The 24,303-nt window shown below is 43.0% G+C and overlaps 1 protein-coding gene across 7 annotated transcripts in view; it reads right to left on the minus strand.

The window, feature by feature from the left end:
- GRAMD1B (GRAM domain containing 1B) overlaps positions 1–24,303 on the minus strand; it is a 237,929-nt gene that overhangs the window by 55,794 nt on the left and 157,832 nt on the right. The window contains exon 1 of one of the 7 annotated variants that reach the window (XM_067564446.1): positions 20,923–22,244. The exons of 5 other annotated variants lie outside the window; for them this stretch is intronic. In XM_067564446.1, the coding sequence (XP_067420547.1) occupies positions 20,923–21,224 (302 nt within the window). In that variant the 5' untranslated portion in view covers positions 21,225–22,244. Of the gene's footprint in view, positions 1–20,475; positions 20,598–20,922; positions 22,245–24,303 lie in introns of those variants that run through there. One more of the 7 variants, XM_067564482.1, reaches the window with a different exon arrangement.

Genomic DNA, 24,303 nt, shown 5'->3' on the forward strand with positions numbered 1-24,303 from the left:
TATAAACACACATACACACACATATACTAAAAATATTTAAATATATATATATATATATATATATATATATATGTCTCATACCATCACAATATGCACAGCCTAAACTGAGTCACTTTGCTATATTATTGCTGTGATCTAGCTTTTGACTTGTACCTTTCCCTCCCTGATGTTTGCAGAACTGCCATTCCCAAGAATTCAAAAACTATGAGTCAGGGCCCCAGATATCATGAGACTGGATTAAAAATCAGACGTTTTTATAAAAACCAATATATTGGAGGTTCTTTTTATTTGCCTTCTGGATTTTGAATTTCAGGATGCACCAAGATCATGTTTTCAAGCTTTTCTATGTAACCATGAGGGCTAGAAACTTTCATTAAAACAAAAAAGAAACTGAGATTCTCATGTGGCTACAGGACTACAAGCACTGAGATTTTAAAAGAAGCACCGAAAAACATAAGACGTGATAACAATCACAACAGTTGGCAACATCGTTAGTCATTTCCATTTATCCAGTAATGTCTGAATTTAGGCGCCAGCTGTGTAAAGGATCCATAAAGGACAGAACCTTACCCCCATGGGGAATCGCACTGACATTCACAGGATAGGGTGCAAGCCTAAGGATCCATCCGCAGAATGAAGATATAGGCAAAGAGGATTCCTGCAATCCTTTGTGTACAGGCTGACCTTGCACCAACATGAAGCCGCACTGAAATCAATGGGACTCTACACAGTCGCAGAATCAGAGCCTTAAATTTAGTTTATTGGACCACATCTTAATTTTTTTCCCTTCTGTGAAGTACCTGGTATACTTTTGGCAACAAATCAACAATAAAAAGCACAGTGGAGATTTTGATGGTGGCTCTTAGGTACTCCTGCAATGCAAATACTACTACTAAATAGTAATATTGCAGAATATCTCTGTCTAGGTACAAAAATAGGGAGAGAGGATAGTGACCCCATAGTTAAGGTTGCATGAAGTTTTTCATTTTAATGGAGTGAAAGTGTTCTATAAAATCTGTTTTGAGTTAGATGTTTAATTTCAAATGTTTACTGTGGTTTATGAACTGCTTGAATTCTCTAAAGCATTATTGGAAGCAGGGGGACCAAAAGAACCCTACCAAAAAACAAAACAAAATAAAAACAAAGGAGTTGAGTTACAACCTTTGAGCTAATGAACCTGCTCACTTACATCGATCACTAGAGGTCCATGCTGTTAGAGCCATATACCTCAGATTCAGTCCATGCAGACACATTTCGGAATCTGAATTTCTACAAAACCCTGTGTGGAGTCCCATTGTATTTCTACACTCAGAGAAGTGTATAATGTATACTAACAATGTCTGCATTTTTTACCGCCCTCTAACGGCTAAATGACGTGGGATGAGGCCCTTACTTGACTCAATCACAGGGAAATGAACCCTGGACTTTTGCATATAGAGTAGTCGTTTTTAACCATTTTTCATTTGCAGACCCCTAAAAAATTTTGAATGGAAGAACGGACCCCTTTGGAGCACTTAGACATAGTCTGCGGACGCCTAGGGATCCACAGACCACAGGCTGAAAACCACAGATTTAGAAGCATGCTACTGCTTCAGCAAAAGGATTAGGACCATTAGGACAAAGCTAGGAGCAGACACATAAACAGAGCGCTGCATGGATACAAAAATGTGGATCTGCATCCTCGAGAATCAACTTCTATCCAACCTGCAATACGCACTCCCTATTTTATATTCATTCGCATCCGCACCATACCCACAGCCCCCAGGCCACCAATCAGCTCTTTGGCAACCAGCCCACCCCTCTATTCCCCTGATCAGCTGTTCCACCATTGATCAGTTCCGCCATCGATCAGCTGTTGCGTAGCCAGCCAGCAGCCGCCGAACAGCTGATCAGCTGCCAGATCCCACCCCAGATTGTGAAGGCGGAAAAGCAGCCTCAAAAGCTACGAACTGTAAACGACTGCTTCCCCGCCTTTGAGATCCTCATCTGATTCACAATCTGCAAAAAATGGTCCAGGGATATAAAATGGATATCTACGGATTTGCAGGGCTCTGCTCATAAACCTCAACATGTGGGGTTGCCACTATAGAGCAATGAAGAGCCATGCTATGGGAGCAAGAGTTATACAATATTTTCAGTAGAAGTGATCCACAGCATTTTGGATTAACTACGATATCTTGCAGTGGCGGGGTACAAAATGGGGTCAATGTATTACAGCTTGACAATATTTTGGACACGCATTAGCCAGTCTCCTCACTTATTATTTGCTGCTGGCCCTGCCGATGAGAGGCCATAGTGTCCCACAAAAGAGCCCCACATTTATGTACCTCCCTCCCTCCAGTCAAATCAGAGCTCATCATGCAAAACTTTAATGGTGGCCTCAGCATACTAAAGCAGAACTCCTTTCCCAATGAATGGACTGTGTGACAATTACATATGTCAACCTGCTGAAATAAGAGAGCGTGAGGTCACCATCAAGGTTTTCCATGATATAATAAGTTAGATGAAATCAAAGTACATATTGTCTTCTAATACGTATTGGGATGAAGTGAATGCCTTACCGAGTGTGTTATCAAGAGCACTGTGGGCAACATGAAGATGGCAAGAAGTACCTCAGACTTTCCCCTTAACTTGTTATTTTCATGCTCTCAAGGATTTGTGTGCATACTAATGCAATCTTAACTGTCATTAATTTAGTTTTGTTTAGGCTAGAACACAAGGTAGGGACAGCATACTGTGAAGTGACAAATCTTTCAGATAAAAGTTCAGCTACTTCTCCAAACCACTTGCATATAACAAAATTGGGCATTTGTATTTCCAGCCCCAGATGGGAGTTGTGAAAATAAAAAGTGATTTTAAACAAAAAAAAGTTCATTCAATTCCTTAGACTTATTTTTAGTGCTATGTAAAGATCAAAATATTTTAGAGTTCAAAGAAACCAGAATTTCAGATGATTTTCCTACCCTTATTACACCTGCAAAAACTGGCTACAGCTCTCACAAGAACAAGCTCTCTCATTATATTTCTGTCTCTTCCTGCTACCACTCAAGTTTGAAATACTGTAAAGATTGCCTGTCTGATGGTATTTTGGTAGTACTAATCTAGAACCAGAAAGTGCAGAGAAAAGTAATTGTGGGGAGCGGGGGAATTATTCAAAAACTTTTTGCAAACTAAAACGAAAAGTATCAGTTCAAGCTTGGTTTAAGTACTGGGGAATTCTTATTGTATCTGAATTGGTTTGTGCCTACCCTTGCATTTTATGATCTTGGAAACTTCCACCTGTAATGATAAATCCTTTTTCAGTTAGGTACTTTGCCTTTTTGAGGTTCAAGACTTCATCACTATAAGGCAACATTTGAAGTCAAAGAATAAATCCTAACCCTGGATCTGAAAAGCCCTAAACTTTGGGAGGGTTTGGAATCCAGCTCTCTATAATGGACCAAATCAAATACCTAGCTCCAAATAGTTCTGACTTTGGGGGGCTGAAATCCAAACCTGGAGACAAATTTTGTGGCTTAAGTCATACCCATCTTTAGGAAGGATAAAACTAGTTAGATTTAGGATTCTATTTCACTGTACCACATAATAATTTAATAATGCAATCACTAGGCAGGTTTAGCGTACAGCATGACCCAAGGACAGTGTTCGAAGTGACAGCCACAACGCAACCTGAAGATAACGGTTAGGCTACAGGATGCAAGGTTTAGGAACAGGGAGCAGAACCGGATTAGGGCATGGGTTATAGCATAGCTAAGACTTTGTGTCATGGATTTCATAGAGACCAGACAACGTTAGCAGATTAGTGTTATGGTGCAAACTGTAGGACTAGAGTTAGAGTATAGGGTTGAGGACTAGCGTTAGCACTAGATATTTAAAGCTGCAGTGAAAGGGTCTTGAATGCTGAGCTTAAACATTGTATGAAATGTCCCCAAACCCTACCACTAATCAGGGGAGTGACAGTATCACATAATTAATTAATCCTCTGGAAAGGAGAACACACACACAGCAGGGCTCCTCAAGTTATGTAGACCTGCTTGGAGGATGTTTTACCCAGGATGGGCACTTCTCTGGCAAACTGCTTAGTGCTTACCCTGACAGCATGAGCTGTACTTCTGCTGCCTGCTGAAGTCAGCCATGCAAGCTGGTGGGGCTGGCTTCTGTTCTGCTGTCTCAGACCCAGCTGTAACACAAGCTTACTCATTAATATTGCACATCTCAGGTGATGGGAAATGACGCACCTGTCCAGGTAATTAAAGTCCGAGGCTGATGATGGATATATGGGAGGCAGTGCAGTATCTGTATATATGGGTCTACAAAGGTATTGCTGTGCTGAAGACAAACTTTATATTTAACAGGGACATTTCTACCCTCTTCACGCAGGGCATATCTGAGGCATAAAATGGACATTGGGCTTTAAAAAGCTTGCCTACAAAATCTCCATGAGGAATGAAAGATTTGATCTGGAAACAAAGAACCACCCTCCTTTCTCCCTCCACAGTGACCCTTGTTCAGTTTCTGAACAGGACCTATTTTAAAGATCTAAAACCTTTGGATTTTTTTCCCCTAGTTGTTTCCTAGCTGAGATCAGACCTAAAAGAATAGGTGACTGTTCTCATGGTATTTATGGCATTCACCCAAAGGAGACATGTCAGAAACCTCCTGAGAGAGCCTATCTTCAAGAGATTTCTAGCCCAGTTTTGCAATCTCAAGAGTTGCAGATAATCTGGATAGTAATTAACACTTTGCACACAGGTAACATTTTTTCACAAACGGATGTCAAAATGGCTTCACAATACATAGGTATCATGATCCCCATTTCACAGATGGGGAAATTGAGGTATGGATGGATGGGTCATTTGGACCTAATCACATAGCATCTCAGTGGCAGAGGCTAAAAGAGAATCCTAGCATCCCAACTCTATCCACTAGAACCTGCTACCAAATCCAAACTCTCAACCCTGTGAGGTTCAACTTTCACTAGTCTCTATAAAGTGAACTTATCTCCAGAGCCACCCACACACTCTGCCTCCTACTGCAAGATGTAGAAGGAAACGCTCAGGCCTTTGCAGCACATTTAGTAACAGCTTGTGAATGTGACGTGGGCAAAGAAGGGAGAATTCAAAGAAAACTGTCAAATGATGCATTTGTGGAATCTGAAGGAAGAATACAAGGCTTGTTCGTGCCAGACACCACCCAAGTGTGGGAGGGAAACCCCAGCAAGTGCGCCCTTAAGAGACAGAAGCCCAAAAGTAGTCCACCCTAACCTTCAGATGCATAATTCTTTCTAACCAGGGAAGACAATCTCCTCCCTGATGTACAAAGCTGGGCCAGCCTGTTCCCCAATCCATGAAACAAGCAATTTTAAAACCAGAAGAGTTAAGAGAGTCTGGGAAGATTCCACCCCACTTCCCAGCACATACAAATGTCTCTGCCCCAACTCAGAGTATTTCACAGGCTCTTGTCATTCCCCAGTGGATGGAACAGGCTCAGTACCCTTTCAAGAGGCCAGGGCAGGCTTTGCCCATTATGCGGAGTACAATACAGGCTCTCTTTTTTCCTCAAGACATATGAAATGGTGTCTGGTCCATATCAGGTGCATGGAATAGGCCCAGCCTTCTTCCTATGTTTAATATGTGCCTTAGTCAGGACACAGAACAGGCTCAGCTTTCTCCCTAGTTCATAATACTGCCCACTCACCAGGGCACAGAATCTGCTTCTTTCCTAGTGCATGTAATGAAATCCGTCTGCCCACCAGGACATGGATTCCATTCCCTCCATAACGCAGAACATTGTACAAGTTCCATTCTCTCATCGGGGCATGGAATACTGTTTACTAGCTCCTGCTCAGTGCACAGAATGTGCTCTGACCCCCTCTAATACATAAACAGGCTCTAGGCCTTGGAACCTATACTTTACGGAGGCTCTGCTCCCACCTTGATCCATAGGGCAGGCTGTCAAAAACTTCAAAGAGGAGCTTTGCCAAGGCTCAGTCCTCACACCATTACAGAGAGCTTTCAGGTGCCAGATCAAGCAATACTCCTCCTGATGTGCACCCCCTTCTGGGTATTCTGAACGCACAATGGCATTTTTCATGGCATGAGGCACTGCGGCTGCCAAATGCTTGTGAATTCCCACAGTGGCGAGGGAAGAAGGGGCAGGCAATCATGTGCTCAAAGACACTGGGAGGAGGGGGAGAGAGAGAGATCATTCTTCAAGAACAAAGTGTCACCATCTTAACTGGGACACACAAAGAGCCCGTTCTCAGTAAGAACTTAATCCAGGATTAACAAGAGGTCAGCTACCTCTGCAAGAAGACTGCACGAAAGGGGACTAATTAGCTCTCCTTAATAACAACAAAGGGAGCTGAAGGTGCTCATGGCAGCATATCCTTCACCTCAACAAAATAACACAGAGCTCCACACCATGGTCCCCAACGTGACACGCTGGGAACTTCTTTGTGAAGAACTCCTTCCCAGAATTAGGAAGGATAGTTCCACACTAAGAAATGGGAGTGAGGAGGAAGTTAGGCTAAGTATCAAGACAATAAAATATATGAGACGGGCATGAAACCTGCTGGAAGAGCTAGAAGCTCCATTGCTTAGGACAAACGTCTTCCTAGACAAGTTTCCCCATGGACCAGCAGCCTTCCTGCTTGGGATTGCATAACATCCCTGGGGCAACTATAGCAATTGTCTTCATAGGCAGGTAATATCAGTGAGGCTATTTAAGGTGCTTTTAGCATTCTTACATTCATAATGTAATAGTTGGGAACAAGGAGGACAGCACCAGATGACCAGCTATCTCTCTGCAGACCACAAACAAATGTTTCATATATTATTGGTGGACTGCAGGCCCCAGTCTGGGAACCAAGGGGGATATTAATAATTTAGAAAGGACTAAGCACCCAGGCAAGGGATGGTCTGGGTGACCTCATATGTCTTTTCTATCTCAAATTTCTATGATATTGCTGGAAGATAACTGTTTATGGGATGAATATCCATGAGACTCCCAAGGGAATGGCTGAAAGTCTGATCTCTTGAGACATTCAAAAACTGGACTGTATTTCTGAGAACTGGATGGACTCTTGATATGCACAGCTGGGTAATTAGTTTTAGATCAGGGCAGCCAGACTCTTGAACCGGACTTTGTTTCAGGTTCAACAGAATTATCTGTCATTTTCAGGACCAGGAGTGGCAAATGCTGAAATGCCACCAGCAGCACAAAGATCTTTCCAGCCATAGCAGAAGCTTAAATGTCTCAAATTTCATGAGAACAGCCCATTCTTGTGCGATTTCCAGGCAAGATTTCCAAGGTTTTGTTTGAGGTAAGTGGGACTGAGCAGAGGAAAGACAAGAAACTAAACAGTGACACTGATTAAATCTGCGCCTGCAGCCAGCCCTGAATTCTGTGACTTTTGTCATGCCCCAGAACTCCTCTGTCTAAATTATGACAGCCTCCTGAGTTGCCCTATGGCAGAATCTCTGCAGTGTTGCATGCTATGGTCCTGCCCCCCGCATGCCCCACCATGAGCCCCAGCATGCACTGTGCACTAGAAGTTGTGAGGGGGCCCCGGGAAGTTAGCCATATAGCTGTCTTCTGCAATTCTTCTACCAGAGCATCCTCAGATGCGGAGCTTTTAGATCCCCTTTCTGCCATTCCAGCTCTTTTACCCAGTGTAAAGAGGCCAGAGCAGAGGGTGAGGATCTTACCCACAGTGCGGTGTTGGGGAACATTCTGTTGCTAGGGGTGTCTTTTTCAAGAGAAACATAAAATCAATGTTTTGATTATATAGGATCATCAAGGAACCCATGGCACTTTATTTTAAAAAGTTGAGGCGTTAACCCTAGTGACCTGGCTAAAACCCAGAGCTGGTCAAAATTTTCCATATTTTGAGTTTTTGATAAAATAACCTCATTCCAACCCACACCAAAAAATATTTTGATGAAAATTTCACTGAAATGCCATTTCAGGCATTTTTAGATCTGGTTGAAATCTTTCAGTAATTGAAATATTTAATTAAAATCTCAACATGTTGGCATTTTTCAATTAAAAAGAATACATATTTTTTTGAAAAATTCCTACAGCATTTTTACTGGCTTTTTGTTTGTTTTTACAATCTCTATTAAATTCAAACATTCTTTCTCCCTGCATTCCACTGGCAGCTTCAACTGATGATAAGATTCTTCTCCGCTTCTTGTCCTAAACTGTTATGTCTTGTTCCAGGGCACCACTAAACAGCTGCTATATATTTCACCCCAGAAGTGGCTGCATTTTGCTGATGGGTACAATGATCATGATACTTTATAACCCTGCTTTACAAGGCCAGTGGGAGGCTTGATTCAATAACGCTTTTAAAACAGTGAGATCAATGGATTTTATTCATGGAGCTAAAGGAATACTTTTTCTTATTGCTTGCTGTTTTACAGAGCCCAACAGGATGAGAGGCATCTTGCAGTACTGGTAAGAAAACATGGTCCCTGCATTAAAGAGCTTACAATCCAAGACCCCAAACCCCGCACTGAGGTGTGTGTAGGAAGAACCCTGTACCCATTCCAAACCCACAGTGCAGGGGTTTGTCTAAGTGCATCTCATTAGAAAGTCAGTGCACAATTTAAGACAACAGCAAGCATAAGGAATGAACAAAATAATAGGGTGGGTCACACACAAAAAGTGACAATGATCAATAAAAAAAGAAGAAAACGATGAAGAAGAGATCCCATTTAATTAGAGGACCTTTTGGAAACACATTATAAATGCTGTCTTCACTCAATTTATTAGACTGTAGGATAGATTTAAATTTGATACTCTTTTATTTGGGGAGCACTGATGTTCAGAGAGTTTTACACAGTTCCTAGGGGTGAGAATCTGCAAAAACTTCACCCTGTTTTTCACTGCATACAAATCCCACACTCCATAGAGGGAGACCTCACCACATTCCCACTTCCAGTCTTCAAGGTAAGACAGACCATCTCTTCAAATGCTACCCTCATCCCAACATGAGTGCAAACAACCTTGAGAGATTACAAGATGTAGAAGGTAACAAAATACATACATTGGGGGAAATAATCCAAAACATAGAAGGGGATTGATTCACTCATAGATTTGTAACCTGTGATATCTTTCACACCTGGCAAAGTGGGTGGGGAATGCTACCATTCTGACTGGGCAACATTTTGCACCTGCCTTGCACAGATGTGAATGAAAACCCAATCTGTCAGGCCCAGCTAGTCACAGAGAGTGAGAAACCTAGAAAGCAGTAATGTCAAGCGAACCTTACAGCTGGCAGCACACAACAAATCAGACATGCACCTGCAATGTAATATGGCAGCATGAAAGGCTAATGCAGTTTAGGGAAGCATACACTGAGCGACATCATCATGTAGCAGGGAGGTAATAAACTGGTCACACAGGATGAGTGTATCTGTACTTGGAATATCATTTTAGGTGTCATATTACCAGAAATATATTGGCAAGTGGGAAGGAGTTCAAAGAAGAGCAATAAAAAATTACTAAGGGGCTGGAGGAGTTGATTTATAAAGAAAGACTAAAAGAGCTAAATACATATAGTGTTATGATAATAGCCAACAAATATTTGAACAGTGTAAACACCAAGAAGAGAGAAATTGTATAGTGTACTAAGAGAAAGTATAGATAAGTGTAATTGGATGAAAGAAAGGAAGGAAACATTTAAGCTGAACATCAGGAAAAAAAACTTTTCAACAGTGAAAACTAGGGAAGTTGTGGAAGCATCATCACTCGGCATGTTTATAACTAGACTGAAAAAATCACTAGTAAATGCACAACAGGGGACAAAACCTGCATTCGCAGGAAAATGGATTAATTACCTAATGCCATAGGTCTCTTCCACCTATACATTAAGTAGGTCTGTGAATGTCCTGTAATAGCTAGCAGTCCAGTTCCAACAGCTTGTCAGTCACTGCTGTCACCCAGTAATGGAAGCATCTTTAAAGGTTAAGAGTTTGTGTCAGGTTTGGAGACAGGTTTAGGGCTGCTCGGCCATCCTCATTCAACATGCTCCCATCAGTTTGCTTAACTGAACTCTGTACGACCCCAAAACTCTCCAGTGAAACTCAGCCAAATCCCTGTGTGATTTTTGAGTTTTAAAAAGAAAGTCTTGCATGGCTTTATCCAAAGAACCGGAAGTTCTCAAGACCAGAATGCTGGGCTGGAATCCTTGCAAGAACAAGCACTCTTGCTAGATTTCTGGTGCTTCTGGTTCTAATTAGGAACAAAAGATGTGCTACATTTGGGCACTTCTGTTTTCTGTCCCAGGAGTAAAAACTATTATCCAAATAACATAGAGAGGAAGGATGACCTGGTGGATAATGCACTGAAGCAGCACTCAGGAGATGCGTGTTCACTTCCCTGGCTCTGTCACAGTCTCACTAGGTGACCTTGGGCAAGTCACTTAGTCTTATTTCACCTCATCTGCAAAAGAGGGATAATACTTCTTTTCTTCCACCCTTTGTGTCTCTTGCCAATTCAGGCTGTAAATTCTTCAGGGAAAGGACTGTCTCTTACTGCGTGCATAAAGCATCGAGCCAACAGGGCCCTGATCTCAGCAGGGGTGCTTAGCTATCCCATGATACAAATAACAACAATGAATGTTTTAGAACCTTACGAACATGTTTGTTTCAAAAGTATTGGGCAGCTTTCCTACTCAGTCTACAGGACATACATCCTCTCTTAACAGCCACAACTACAACTCAGCAACAGCTAACCTCCCACAACTTCACTCCCACAATGAACGATCAAAGGCCACTGAGTGACTTCTCATTTCCTAAAGGCTGACAGCTGTAAACAGAATAATCACAGTTTGGATGGACTATACAGCCTCAATAACCTCATCTCAAGCAGAGTGTACTTCCTGCGAATCTCTCTCTGTGCTTGATTTGAATTTTAAAGGGGTTGAAATGAATCAGCATGGCAGCTCCAGTCTTCCACCAGCCTCCTACAATGCCTCAGCCTTCAGTGCGAGTCTTTATTCACAGCATTTGATGTGTCATCACCACCACCACCACCTACGCCAGGGATGGATGAAACCTTGTGAACTATTTTTCCTGAGTTCTTAAGCTTTCCAATCATGTCTTCTGCCATTTAAACCCATGTTTGTTTGTTTGCTGCCCATGGGTGTTTCAATTATAAGAACAAATCTTGTCTATGCTCTGTGTTAGGGATATACAAGCCATTCAAAAAGCTGGATTGGCATAATTTGGTGCCTCACATTTAATATATTTTATTTTTTATTTAGCCTTTTTCTTTCCCAAAGCTGTCCTCTCCCCCCCATATTTGTTTTTCACTCAACCAATTCTCTCCTCCATCTTTCCACCGGGACTTTTTTTTTTTTTCCCCCCCATTTCTGCTTCTTTTATTCCACCCTTTCTTTCTCTTAAACAGAATGAGAAGACAGTAGCGTTCAAGCTGAACTTTCCAAACTGAAGTTAGGAAAAACAGGCCTCAGTCTGTTTCCTTGACACATAGGCAGAGTGGGTGTAGTGTGTTGCCACCAGCTCAGAATAGCAGTGATTATTTACACCTGTTTTGCACTTGCCCTGCATGAGCTGAAAGGCAGTAAAGATTCAGCCCCAGCGAATTTACCTGGCCACATGCAGCAGCGTCTAGGAAAAATGGCTATGAAGAGTAAACCTCAGAGAACTAAAAAAGCCGAGCATGGACATTAGTGTACCCCTAGATCTGTGCAAAAGAAAACCATTAGAAAAGCAGAAACTTAGAGCACATATTCTAGCAAGAGCATAACATTACAGTAGCAAAAGAAAAGCTATTCATTTATACATGGCATTTCTCTCAGGCAACATCTACACTACCTACCACTGGTGGCAGTGTATAGCATATACGCTGCAGGGGAAACCACACTGCATCCACACTGTGGTGCATAGCTGTGCAGGTCAGTGAAAGGCTCTGCCAGAGAGGAGGCAGCAGGACTACTATGCTGCTAAAAATAGCAATGTCAACAGGGAAGCATGGCTTGGCGAATAGAGAACCATGTACCCACAGACTTCTGGTGTGTCTCTACTTGCCTAAGTTGTGCCTCCCTGTCTACCCATATTAATACCCATGCTAGGGGGCCTACATAGGTATGTACACTACACACTGCCGAAAGCAGGATGCAGTTTAAATGCACCCTCAGTCTCTCTCTCCCTCCTCCTTCTCTGAAAGCACATCCTACTGAGATTATGGCTGCTTTTTAATTGGATAACTATTATTTATTGATTTAAATAATGGCTTTGGCAAATCTCAAAGTGTGAGGATTATTAACAGCTGATGCATATAATAAAATAAGCAACAATTATAATAATAATGACACTTTACCTTTATACAGAATGAAATGAAATGTATGTAGCAACATTATATGTATAGTTGTAAATTCCCCCTGTATGATGTTGATAGCACATGTTCAAATCCATATAGCCTTGATTAGGCAGGAGTGGGTTAAACAGACCTATCTTAAACAAAGGGATGTGTGTTCTGCTCCATTTACATATAGGTAGTAAACAGGGTCCTTGAGACAGCAAGAGGGAGACAAGGCAAATCTGCATTTCAGCATACACTGGGGAGAAGAAAGAGCACCCCCAGACCCTACCTCGCCTTTACTGTTTGAATACAATTTGCATTGAGGGGTAATCCTCAGAAGAATCCACTTCAAAGGGGAACTGGACTATAAAAGTGAGTCTATCAATCTCTATCTCTTTAAATCATTCTTGCACCTAAGACAAAGGAACCAAGCCTTTGGATTTTGGGGGCAGATCCTAACTTGAGAATTTGGTCAGCTACATTGCCTGAGAACATGTGGTAAGGATTTGACCTTGAACCAAGTCTTCCTTAAGTCTTAGCTACTAGGAAACATTTTATTTTTATTTCTCTCATAGCCGTTTCTGACTTTAATATCTTGCACTTGTACTCACTTCAAATCTGTATATTTGTATTTAAATAAACTTGTTTTATTGTTTAATGAAAACTAATCCAGTGTTGTGTTTAAACTGAACTGTTTTGGTAACTCCAGTTAAAAAGCAAACTGTTGCATATTGACCACTTACAGGGGTGATGAACCTATAACATCTGAATTTTCCAGGAGAGGGCTGGACAGTGAAGAACACAAGTTTGGGGGAAAATTCAGGACTGGGACATGTTGGGGTCACCTTGCAGGTAGAAACCAAGGCTGCTGGAAGCCAGAATATGGCTGGTGTGTTGCTCACAGGCTGCTGGGTTCAGAGGTGCTGGCTATACACAGACACTGACTGTAACCTGTGTGCTGTTTCTGAGGGACTCAGACTGGGAACTACAACAGCAAAGCACTGAGAGGCACCGCAGGTTGCAGTGCAGGTGGTGACATAACTCTCCTTGGTCTAGATTCCACCTCGGAATGTGACACATGTGAGCGGTTCTACTGACTTCCATGGAATTATGTATGTGTTTAAAATGGATCACTTGCTTAAGAGTTTTTCTGGATTGGAGACAAAAGTCCTCAATGCACTGCAGAATTGAGCCACTGTGGCACATTTCATCTGTAGATCTCAAAGCGTTTTTTCAAGGAAGAGCAAGTATGATACACCTAATGTTACAGATGGAGAAACTGAGGCAGGGTCAAATTGATCACACAGAAAGTCAGTGACACAGCCAGGAATAAAATCCATGTCTCCTGACTTCCTGCCCAGTACCCATCTGTTGGGCCAGGCTTCCACAAGTAGCCAGAATCTTACTTCCATATCTCATCTAAAAGGTGCCACCTAATCAAGTAGCACTTCACCTGAGCACCAGTTCAGCCCTAAGGGGGAAAATTGCCACTTACTGGATTTGACCTATAGCTCATGCGACTGCATTCATCTCTCTATGCTTTGTTGCTCTGCAGGGTCAAGAAGCAAGGTCTCTCCAGCAATCCAGTGTCATCTTTACTTAAGGTCCAGTGGAATTGATGTCTATAAAATTCTAGCCCCTGTTCTAAGAAGGCCCCTTTACTTGACATTTCTGAGCAGGCTAAAGGACTGTACAGAGTGAGGTGGCTTTGCCATTTAATGAAGGCACACAACGCAATTTTAGACTGCCACAAGTGATCAGGATTCATTTAGCCCAAGTAATCTTTAGCCCAAACACAGACATGAAAGCAGAGATACAGGGATGTTGCAAGCAGAGCTTTGCAAAGCTCAGTACCATCAATTTGCAGGTGTTTGAGACAGCTTTTCTGTCTCTTTGGTTTCACAGGGATCCACATATACAGCCAGCTGAATAATGGATTTTTGGTTTGCTGGCAATGCCAAAAAACAAAAGAACCATTGTTTTGGGTAGAACGCAAAAGGAAATTTTTTCCAAATATTTAGCAAATTGAAAAGTAAATATATTTTTTTTCAGATCAAATGAAACATTTTGTTCAAGTACAAGCATTTAATGTTTTTTTAAATATTTAAATCAAATTGAAGGACATTTTGAAATGAAGTCATTTTGAACCAAAAATCAAAACTATTTGTTTGACATTCTTAGAATTTTTGTGTGTTTGTTTTTAAACAAACAATTCCACAAAACTGACATGAATTCACAAAATGTTTTGGTGTCACCTAACCTGCTCTTTTAGCTCCCCCCACCCTCTACAAAAAAAATTTCAGCCAAAAAATGTCACTCAGCTCTAACCACATTCCTTTTGTGTGTTAGGTTTGAATGAGCACCACCCTCCACCTCCCCCTCCAAAAAAGAAAGGAAAATATTGGGCCGGGGGGGGGTGTTAAACTGACTGCAGGTGACAATCGAGCCAAACAAAAAACAAAAAGAAAAACCCTCATGGTTTTTGCAGGGTTTCCACCAAAACTGTCTCAGGCCAGAGCAACCCAAATATCAGCCCCAGGCCTGCACCATCATTAGCTCAGGCCATCTCCAAACAGTCCACATTCATTGCAAATAAGTTTTCCTATGATAGTCATTTTATCAGTACTTAGCAGGGTGCCACCAATGGTATTAACTCAGAATGTGGTCGTGAGAGGTCCAGTGCACAGGTTCTATTCCTAGGCCTGGGCTCTAGTCTCAGCTCAACCACTGACTCACTGTGTGTGTGGCCATGGGCAAGTAGCTTAGGGTATGTCTACATGGCACACCAAGGTTTGGATCCAAGCCCCCCTCCAACCACACACAGATTTGAGTCAGCAAGCATTCAGGGATCCGGTCCTAGAACCCTGCTAGTGGAGTGGTTCAGAGCCCGAGTAACACTGTGACTCAGATCCAAGCCCTGTCATTTTGCAGTGTGGACACGGCTCAAGCCACAGACCCAGGTCAGAAGTGCATAGTGCAGTATGGACATATTAACATGGCAGTGAAACCGGATTCAGCAGTTGTAAGCCCAGATTTACAATGCAATGTCAACGCTCAACCACAGACATGGAAACACTGAGCCCACAAGCCCAGGTCCATAATACCCTTAAGGGTCTGATTCAAAGCCCAGCTCCAATGCAAGTCTTTATATTGACTTACAATGGGTTTTGGATCAGGCCTTTAGCCCCTCTTTACAACAGTTTCCCCTTCTGTAAAATGGAGGTAATGATGCTCATCCACCCTCGTAAAGGGCTTTGAGGTGAAGAGATGAAAATGAGCTATAGAAATACTAAGAAATACTATCATTATTATTTCCCACTCCCACAAAGTACTGAGAAACTAGCACAACACTTGCTGTTAATCTGACCTTATTGTCATGTGTACCTACTATATTTACACGACACAGGTCAGAAATGCATCAGAAGATTTTGGGAAGAATTTCATCAAGTTATGTTCCTAATGAAAGGAAACAAGTAGTGTTCCCTTTATAGACAAAGATCCAGTCAATGGAATCAAAAGGTATTTTGTGCAAGTTCTGGCCAAAAGGAGAAACATTTGACATGCTGCAAGATACGTTATACCCTCTCTTCCTACAATACCATCAAGAGCAAGATTCAAAAGTTTTGATTCCCAAGGTTAAATCACAGAATTTAAAAACACTCAATTTGAAAGCTCACATTTCGAAAATTTAACAGAGTCATGTTTGTAACTTGCACATATACAGGGCTTATTTGACCAGTCTTCAATGGAGGGTTAGCATCATCAATGTTTTCTTTCAAATAAAGCATAGAGAAGGGAAGCTGCAGATAAAGGGGGTTACTGAATATACAGAAAAGAACATAAAAAGTGTAATGTGTTAACTTTTAACGTGAAGGTCAAACACTACAGTACATTATGTAACTTCACTTGAACTACTTAGCTAGGCTGCTTCCTTTAAAAAAAAAAAAAGGCAAAAAATTCATTTGATTCATTCAATTTTTATTCCCATATGCAATAAAACAAAGTACATTTCCATGGCATAGTGTAGCTCTGAAACCTCTAAAGTATCTATACAGAATTGGAAATTATTAAGGACTACATTGCAAACCTATGTAATCGGGGGCAAATGGGGAGAATCCCAGATACACACACAGTTAAATTAAACTCTCAGTGATTGTAGGGTAAATCCAGATTTTCACTTGTATTAATTGAGAACAGAATTTGTCTCCCCTGACTTTCTCTTGCTGCTCAATTATATCGAACTTCAAAGAGGATATATGGCTAGATCTTTCAGTCACATATGGCTTATGGGCTTCTTAGGTTCCACTCCCCATCTTACACAATGATGATTATGAGACAATGAAAATCAAGGGAGAGGGCAGCTTTCATAAGCATGGCATGGATACAAACAAATTCTGAAGTGAGTATCCTTATAATGTACATAACTGAAACTGCTGAAAGTTAATCCCACTGCTCCCTGAGATCAAACAGCTACAGCTTCTAATTTTAGTTTTGATGTTCTATAACCATACCGAGTTCTCTAGCTCTTCCTCACCCCCACAACTGTAAAATACACCTTTTTCTGCAGGCTATTAGGGGGTTGAAACATCATTTGTTTCTTGCTCACACATACAGAGGGACAGTGAAAAGAAAATTAGAGATTTATAGGTTTTCAGGTCAACTCTTTGACACTCATTTTCTCCACAGGCTCTAGAAACATTATAATCAATAATCTAATACTAGGAAATCAAAGGGAGTGGTGAAAGACGGAAACCAAACCGATCACCTATTATTAGCATCCTATTTATGGGAAAGGGAAAAGAGGAGGGAAGATCTAAGCCCAACAGATGACCTCTGTACGCCATTGAAAGAAAGCTGGTACAGTTGCCACCTGTCTCTATTTTTGCATCTGAGAGATTTAAAAAAAAAAAAAAAAAGCAACCAACCAACCAATCAACCCAGGATGCTGCAAAGAGCGCTGCTGGTGATTCCATAGGTGGTGCTTCTCCCTTTAAGTGCATTTTGAACCAACATCTCTTTGGTGTCAGGGAAGCACTGTGTTGCTAGAGTTGCTGACTTTTCTGTGGAATATAAAACCAGGGTGCTGCCTGTTTAGTGTCATTAAAAATCCATGACATGATGCCATAATGATGCTTTATGATGTTGCACTTCTACAGAATGCAAATTAATTCAATGTGTCATGACATAATGATATTGTTTGACATGGTGACATGCATTACAATATGAGCATGTTATGTCATAAGATGATATCCTATGAAATTATGACATTAGTATTGACATGATGATCTTGAATTGATATGGCAATAATGCACCATGGCATTGTGATACTGCATTACAACATGAAGATACCACATTATGCTGTTGCATCGTTAAATGATGACCTTGCATTATCATGTTATGAGGCTGTGTTGTGATGTCATTATAATGTTTTCTGACATGATAGCATCAAAATGCTCTAGTATTGTGTTGTAATGTAACGTGACAACCTTGCACAATGACACCATGATATAATGCTGTACTGGAACATGATCACTTAATGCAAATGTATGAAGTTTCATTGAAATATTTATGGCATTGAATTATGGCATTGTTATATTGTGTCCCATGGTGACAATGTTGTGTTGCAACATGATTACACTGAGACATGATTGCATTTCACCACCACATTAGGATGTGGAGCCCACAGTATGGTGATCTGACATCACACTATCTTGTCGGTGCAATGTGACATGATAACCTTACCTCAGAACATGATGTTGAAATAAAGTAGCATGATCCTGTGAAGCAAAGGCTTGTCCTACAAATGGAAAACGGTGAGTCCACAGTCAGAAAGAGCTGCTGACAGCAGTATGTCCCTGTGCTGTAACTCTTTCTACTGCAGAAAGAAATCAAGTGCCATTCAGAAAATTGCTCCATGAGGAAATCTACAGTAACCTTACTGTTCTCCCCTGGAGCTGCAATCAGTGACTTTTAGGCAGATAAGACTGAAAGTTGCATTAGCCTGCTTGATGGTATAGTTTCAAATACTGCCAATCCAAAACTGCGGTTCTTCCATAAGCAAGTGATATAACCCCTCCTATAAAGACTTTTTGTTATGAAAATTTGAGACTACACAACTTACACATTAATGTAACCTGCATGGGTCTGACAAACGCCTAGGCACAAGAGACATCTGCGTTTCAGCCTTCCATCAAGTCTCCTCTTGAGGCATGCACATAATGCCATTAATGGCAACTACATGTGACTAGGAAAAAAAGGCCCTGAAACATCATCCCTAATATACCCTCTGTGCCTAGGAATTTCAGCACACCCGGCAAATAAAACCGACTGTTCACATTTCCGAGACACAAACACCGTAAGTACAGTGGAGTAAGTGAAGACAGAGCAACAGCCTACAACATCCCAAATGTTTTTACAAAATTGTACATGCTATAAGGGATCTCTTGCCCGCCACTGAAAAGCAGTCATCTCTGGGGAGGAAAGTGATATTTTATATATATCTTTAATAGGGAGAAATGCAGAACAAGTTCTCCTACTGGAACTATGAAGGAGGAAACGCAGAGATACAGAACAAACTGGAATTTAGCCAGCACACTTAGGGCTAACACACTATTCCTCTGAAAATGCCACAGAATCTTTAATGAACCCAAGCACTCAGGTCCTGAGTTATGCTTCTCAAAAGAAAGCCTGCATCTACAATACCATGGTGCCCCCTTGCATCATGCTGGGACACTAATTTAGTTCTAAACCAGAGGGAAGAGTGACACCTACTGAAACACCAACATCACTTCTTTCAATAGCTAGGACCCTAGGTAATCAACTGAAGTCCCCTGCTCAGTGCTAATCCTACCAAACTCTGCTGAGCTTTTGAAATCTGACAAGATTACAACCCAATATGACCGCTGCTGTTTCAGTCTTTATGAATATTAGATATACTGAATGTGTGTCAAGTGTAGTTACACTATTGATTAAAAAAAATGTCCAGCATTGGTCATGGGAGCAGTGCAGCGGCTAACATAATGGGGTTCTGTATTACTAGATACACATGCTTACAGAACTTATAACACATATGTTGCTTGTTGGGTGGTACCGCTAAGCCATTATGCAACTCATCAACTCAGCCAATGACACATAAGGCAGTGTACATTGGTGAAAAGTTTTTTTCAAAAAGTAGAGAAAATCATGTAGGATTCGCAGATATTAATAAATTTGCCATTTATATGTATTATATCATATATATATATATATGCATATGCACGTACATATCACAGGCTGTATCTGTGTTTGCACATAAACACAGAACTACAAAAATTAGAGATGAAATAGACCTATTAAGTCATCTCTGGCACTAGTCCATCCATGGGTTCCACAGCAAGGTGTTTTCCTTATGCTACATGTTCAAGTGCTTTTTTCCATATAACAAAAGAAATAAAATAAAAATAATAACTTTGCCCTTCTCAAGCACCTTCCATGTAAGGATCTTAAAACATTTTATACACATTAACAAAGCAACCCTCATAGCACCACCATAATGTAGGGGACTAATTTTATTCTTCTTATTCCCATTTTAAACAACAGAAAACAGGATTTTAAAAAGAAGTTAGTTCAGCACACTGTGAAATAATGTCATGGACAAATTTAATTTTAAGTTACAAAGTTACGTTGCAGTGAAAAGGATGGAACCATCCCCATTCGATAAAGTTCTGATTACACTTTTTTTTTTTTTTTTGGTTTTGCATCTCAATAATTTACAATCGAATGTATATTTTGCACCAGTGGAGTGGATTTGATTTTAATTATATATATTCAACTTGGCCACACACACACACCCACACACACACACCCCTCGCTGGCCAAATTTCCTCCAACAGTGCATTTTCTTTTACAGCAAAGCTATCAAACCCTGAAAATTAAAGAGTTTCCTCTAAGAATGTCGGGGGACTGTTAACAAAACAGCAGCAATAGTGAGGGCCTCTGTACCTGCCATGCAGCTGCTGGTCCCTAGGCTGCCAACTCTGAAACACCGTCAGGGAAACAACATGCCAGCAAGGTGTACCCCAAGACCAGTTCTTTCAAGAACAAGTTCAGTAGAGACTGTTCTACCGACACAGGATTCAGATCTAACTCTGGACAGCTACTCACTTCTATAGGAAGGTAGACAGATAGTCAGGCACAAACATACTGAGGACTGGGGAGAGAGGGAGGTGCGGTGGCGGAGGAGAAGCGGCAGGCAGACCAGAGGAAGTACCACTGCATCACAGTCCTGATGCAGAGATGCCCAGGCTCGCTATGGAAATCTTTACATTAGCCTACGCCCGCCGCTGGTGGCTCCAGCCCAGCTGCAGTCTGGCTCGGCACCCTGCAGCGCCCTTCCCCGAGCCGAGGCCCCCTTGCTAAGGCGGCAGCGATAAATAAAGAGCCTCGCCTTGGAGACGGGAACCAACTTATTCGAGTACATCTTTCCCCCGGCGGCTGGCAGTGCCCGGGCTCGCTCGCCCCAGGGATGCGGTGTGCAGAGAGCTGGACTGGAGGAGGAGAAGGGTGTCACTGCTGCTTCCCCCCCCCCCCTTTTTTTTTTCCTCTGCTTACCAGGACAGCTTGAACCCTTTCATCAGTACAGTCACGACAACCCGGTGCCCGTCTCCTTGTCCGCCCGCTGCCGGCTCCAGAGGTCCCAGGACATAGTGGAGCAGCCGGGACAGGAGGCGGCCCCCCGGCCAGCGCAGCGTCCCATGCACGGCGCCCTTGCGGCAGGGGCTGGGAGGCAGCCGCGTCCTGCCCTGCCCAGCGGAACCCCGGCTGCGCGCCCCGCTAACACAAGCTCCCGGCGACTGGCGACGAATCTCTGCTGAGCATGTGCGGCGCCGGCAGGGCAGCGGGCTGGAAAACATGCCCTGGCGCGGCCGGCAGCCCCGGAGGAGACGGGCAGGGGGCAATCCAGCCCCGTCCGCTCCCCTAAGGCAGGCGGGCCAAGCTCCGTGCCCCGCCGCCCCCGAAAGCCCCAGCGGGCTGCTTGCCCTGGGAGCGGCAGGGAAGGGGGAGCGCACGGCCGAGCAAGGGCCGCCCCGGGCACTCCAGGCTCCAGCTGCTCCGCACAGCCCGGGGAGAAGCCCAGCGGGCAGGGGTCGGCGATGAGAGGGCCTGTAAAGCAGCCTTCGCCCCTTCTCCTGCGGGCACCCCCTAGCGCTGAAGAGGGTGGGGCCCGGACCGCAGAGAGCCCACGAGCATTTCAGCAAAAGTTCAAGGTTGTTCAGATCCAGGGTTTTGGTTTAGCCCAGGATCCAAGGAAAAGCCAGCCAGGACAATTCAGATTCGGGGGTCCCATAACTACGCGGAGCGCTGCCTCCACCCTGGCATTTTGGTTCAGCGCCATCGGCCCCCTAGCCCTTTACAGCCCAAACTCCATCCCCAGGACTGAGTCAGCTGGCCCGCCGCTCCCATGTAACAGCCGGGTAACGGTTTTAGTTGCAACAGCAGGCAGTGAAGGGACAGCCTGTGTCTCGCTGAAACTGAAGGGGAAATTTTCAGGAAGGCAGGAAGTCATGAGCGGAGGTGAAACTGGAGCAGCCTGATCTGGAACGCACATGGGATCTTTCATAACAACAAAAAGAACCCGGTATTCTTTCTCCCCTTCCACTCTCCTACTCCAACTTATATAAGTCAGGACTTCAGCCCTACATCCCACCAGAAGGTCAGTGCCTCCTGCAACACAGCTCTCCTTAACACCATGCTTGAGTCTTGGCTCAGTCCTGACTTGGAGGGAAGAATGGCAGCTACTGAATCACCATCAGCAACTCCTCCTGCATTACTCTGAGGCCTGGTGCCTGGTCTTCACGGAAAAGTCAGATTGACCTAACTATATTGCTCAGGGCTGTGAAAAATTGCACAGCCTGTGACATGTAGTTAGGTAATCTAACCCACACTACAGATGCAATTAGGTCTACAGAAGAATTATTTTGTCAACCTAGCTACCACGTCTCAGAGAAGTGAATTAACTTAATCCAAGTCCCACTACCACAAGGCTGTCAATTCCAGGTGGGAGGCTTGCTCCCAGCTGCAGTGCAGATATCTAGCCATGATAGCCCCCAAATTTGTGACCTCCATGTTTGATACTTGCAATTCATATGTAAGAAGGAAGCCATGCACCCTGAAAAGCCCCAAACTAGTGTAAATGTAACTACCCATCTGCTTAGTAACACAAGTTTATCTGTGGAAACATCACTGCAATATTCCTCTTGCTCCCCACTGAAAAAGGCCCAGTTCAAGGTCTCAGTGCTGATGTTCAAAGCCCTCCCTGAAAGTGTTGTTAACTATATTAAAAACATAAGTGATATGTTAGTGGAAGAGAACAATGATTGAGCTAATTTGATAGCCTGTCTGTAGAGATGGCTAGTACTGGAAGCCTTCATCTCTCTTAAGTGAAGAGAAGACTAAACCTCAAATGATCAGTTTCCTGGCTGTTCAGATGAGCACCCAGGAATTGGGCGATTTACCCAAACTTTTTCTGAACTATCCTTTTGGGTCTACACAATCAGGAGAACAAGTTCCCTACTTCAAGTCAGGCTGAGACAATCTCTCTTGCATTGTTTTGGTCATTTTATGCCCAGCCAGAAACCATAGGGAGGAGGAAATGAATTATGACTGCCAGGAAAAAAAGTTCAAACCACAAAAAAGGTTGGTTGAGGCAGAGGGGAAAACTTAGTTCAATGCTAGCTTTATCCAAATTGGTTTGCCGATATCTGTGACAGAAGCAGCACTCTTTCTGCATCGTCTGTCAAACATGTTGGTACCTGCTTTTGATTAAAGCAACCAATATAGGGCCTGATACTTTATGGTATTGAGGAGCCTCAGCTCCCATTGACTTTAGTGGAAGCTATGGGGACACAGCACCCCTATAGGGTCAGATGCAATACTGAGCAGGGCTGGACCTGGACCAAACCCTTTCATCCAAATATCTCCAAACTTTAGAAGGATTTAGTTCCGGAATGAATCTCATGGTTGGGAAACAGCTTCATTAATTTAGTACTATGGTTTCTCAAAGCATATTTCCTCACATCACCACAAACAGTAAAGAGTGAGGAAATCATAATTCCCACCCTACATAACCTCACATACAATCCCCCCACACACACACTCTGCTCATTAGATCCACAGCTTAGGCCCATCTCAGTTTCTAAACTGCTTCACCCTCCCTGGGATGCTTTGAGGCTGTGGCCTGCAGGTAGTCATGGAGAGTGGCAAACTGCAATGCTGTAAAATGGGTCAGGAGACCTGCAAGTCTGGTGAATCTGGGACAGACCAGTGCTGCAGAATCACACGTTTGGAAATCATAGCACAGGCAGGGGGAGACTGAGCACGCAGCCACGTGCTGTTTTATAAGAACACTGCGGTGAGCAGGAAATTATCAAGAGTGAGAAAAGCTGAGGGGCAAGTATAAGCAGCAAACTCCGGCAGAACCGACTTCCCCTCAGTGAGAATTCAGCTGGGATTTGCATTCTGGCATCCTTGTTAAGGGAGTCTTGGTCAGGGGGCTGCAGATGGCCAATCAGCTACAGTAGGTTCCCATCAGGTGATCCCCACTGTCACTGTTAGTTACAGTCTCAGCTCTGCACTTCCACTGCCTTGCCCATCCGTGTCAGTTAATGCTGCTAGGGTAAGGCCTCTCCTCTGCTCCCCCTGTGCCCAGGCACACACCAGCAGAAAGGAAGGGGTATAAAATATTAAATATGACAACATAAAAGTGCATGGGGGGGTGAGTAATGGACTAGGCACAGCAATTGCAACTGCCTCCATGGAGCTGGTAGAAGCTAAGCACACAGTCCATTTCATGTGAGATGGATTCCAATGAGATTATGTACCTACTGTACTCTGAATACCATCCCCATGAAATGAGCAACCACGAAGGAAGAATAGTTTTGTGATTTAGAAGCAGGACTGGAACCCAAGATATCCAGATTCAATTCCAGGTTC

The sequence above is a fragment of the Emydura macquarii genome, unplaced genomic scaffold, assembly GCF_026122565.2.
Source record: "Emydura macquarii macquarii isolate MOO-44397 ecotype Brisbane River unplaced genomic scaffold, CSIRO-AGI_Emac_v2 contig_312, whole genome shotgun sequence".
In the NCBI taxonomy this organism is placed as follows: Eukaryota; Metazoa; Chordata; order Testudines; family Chelidae; genus Emydura; species Emydura macquarii.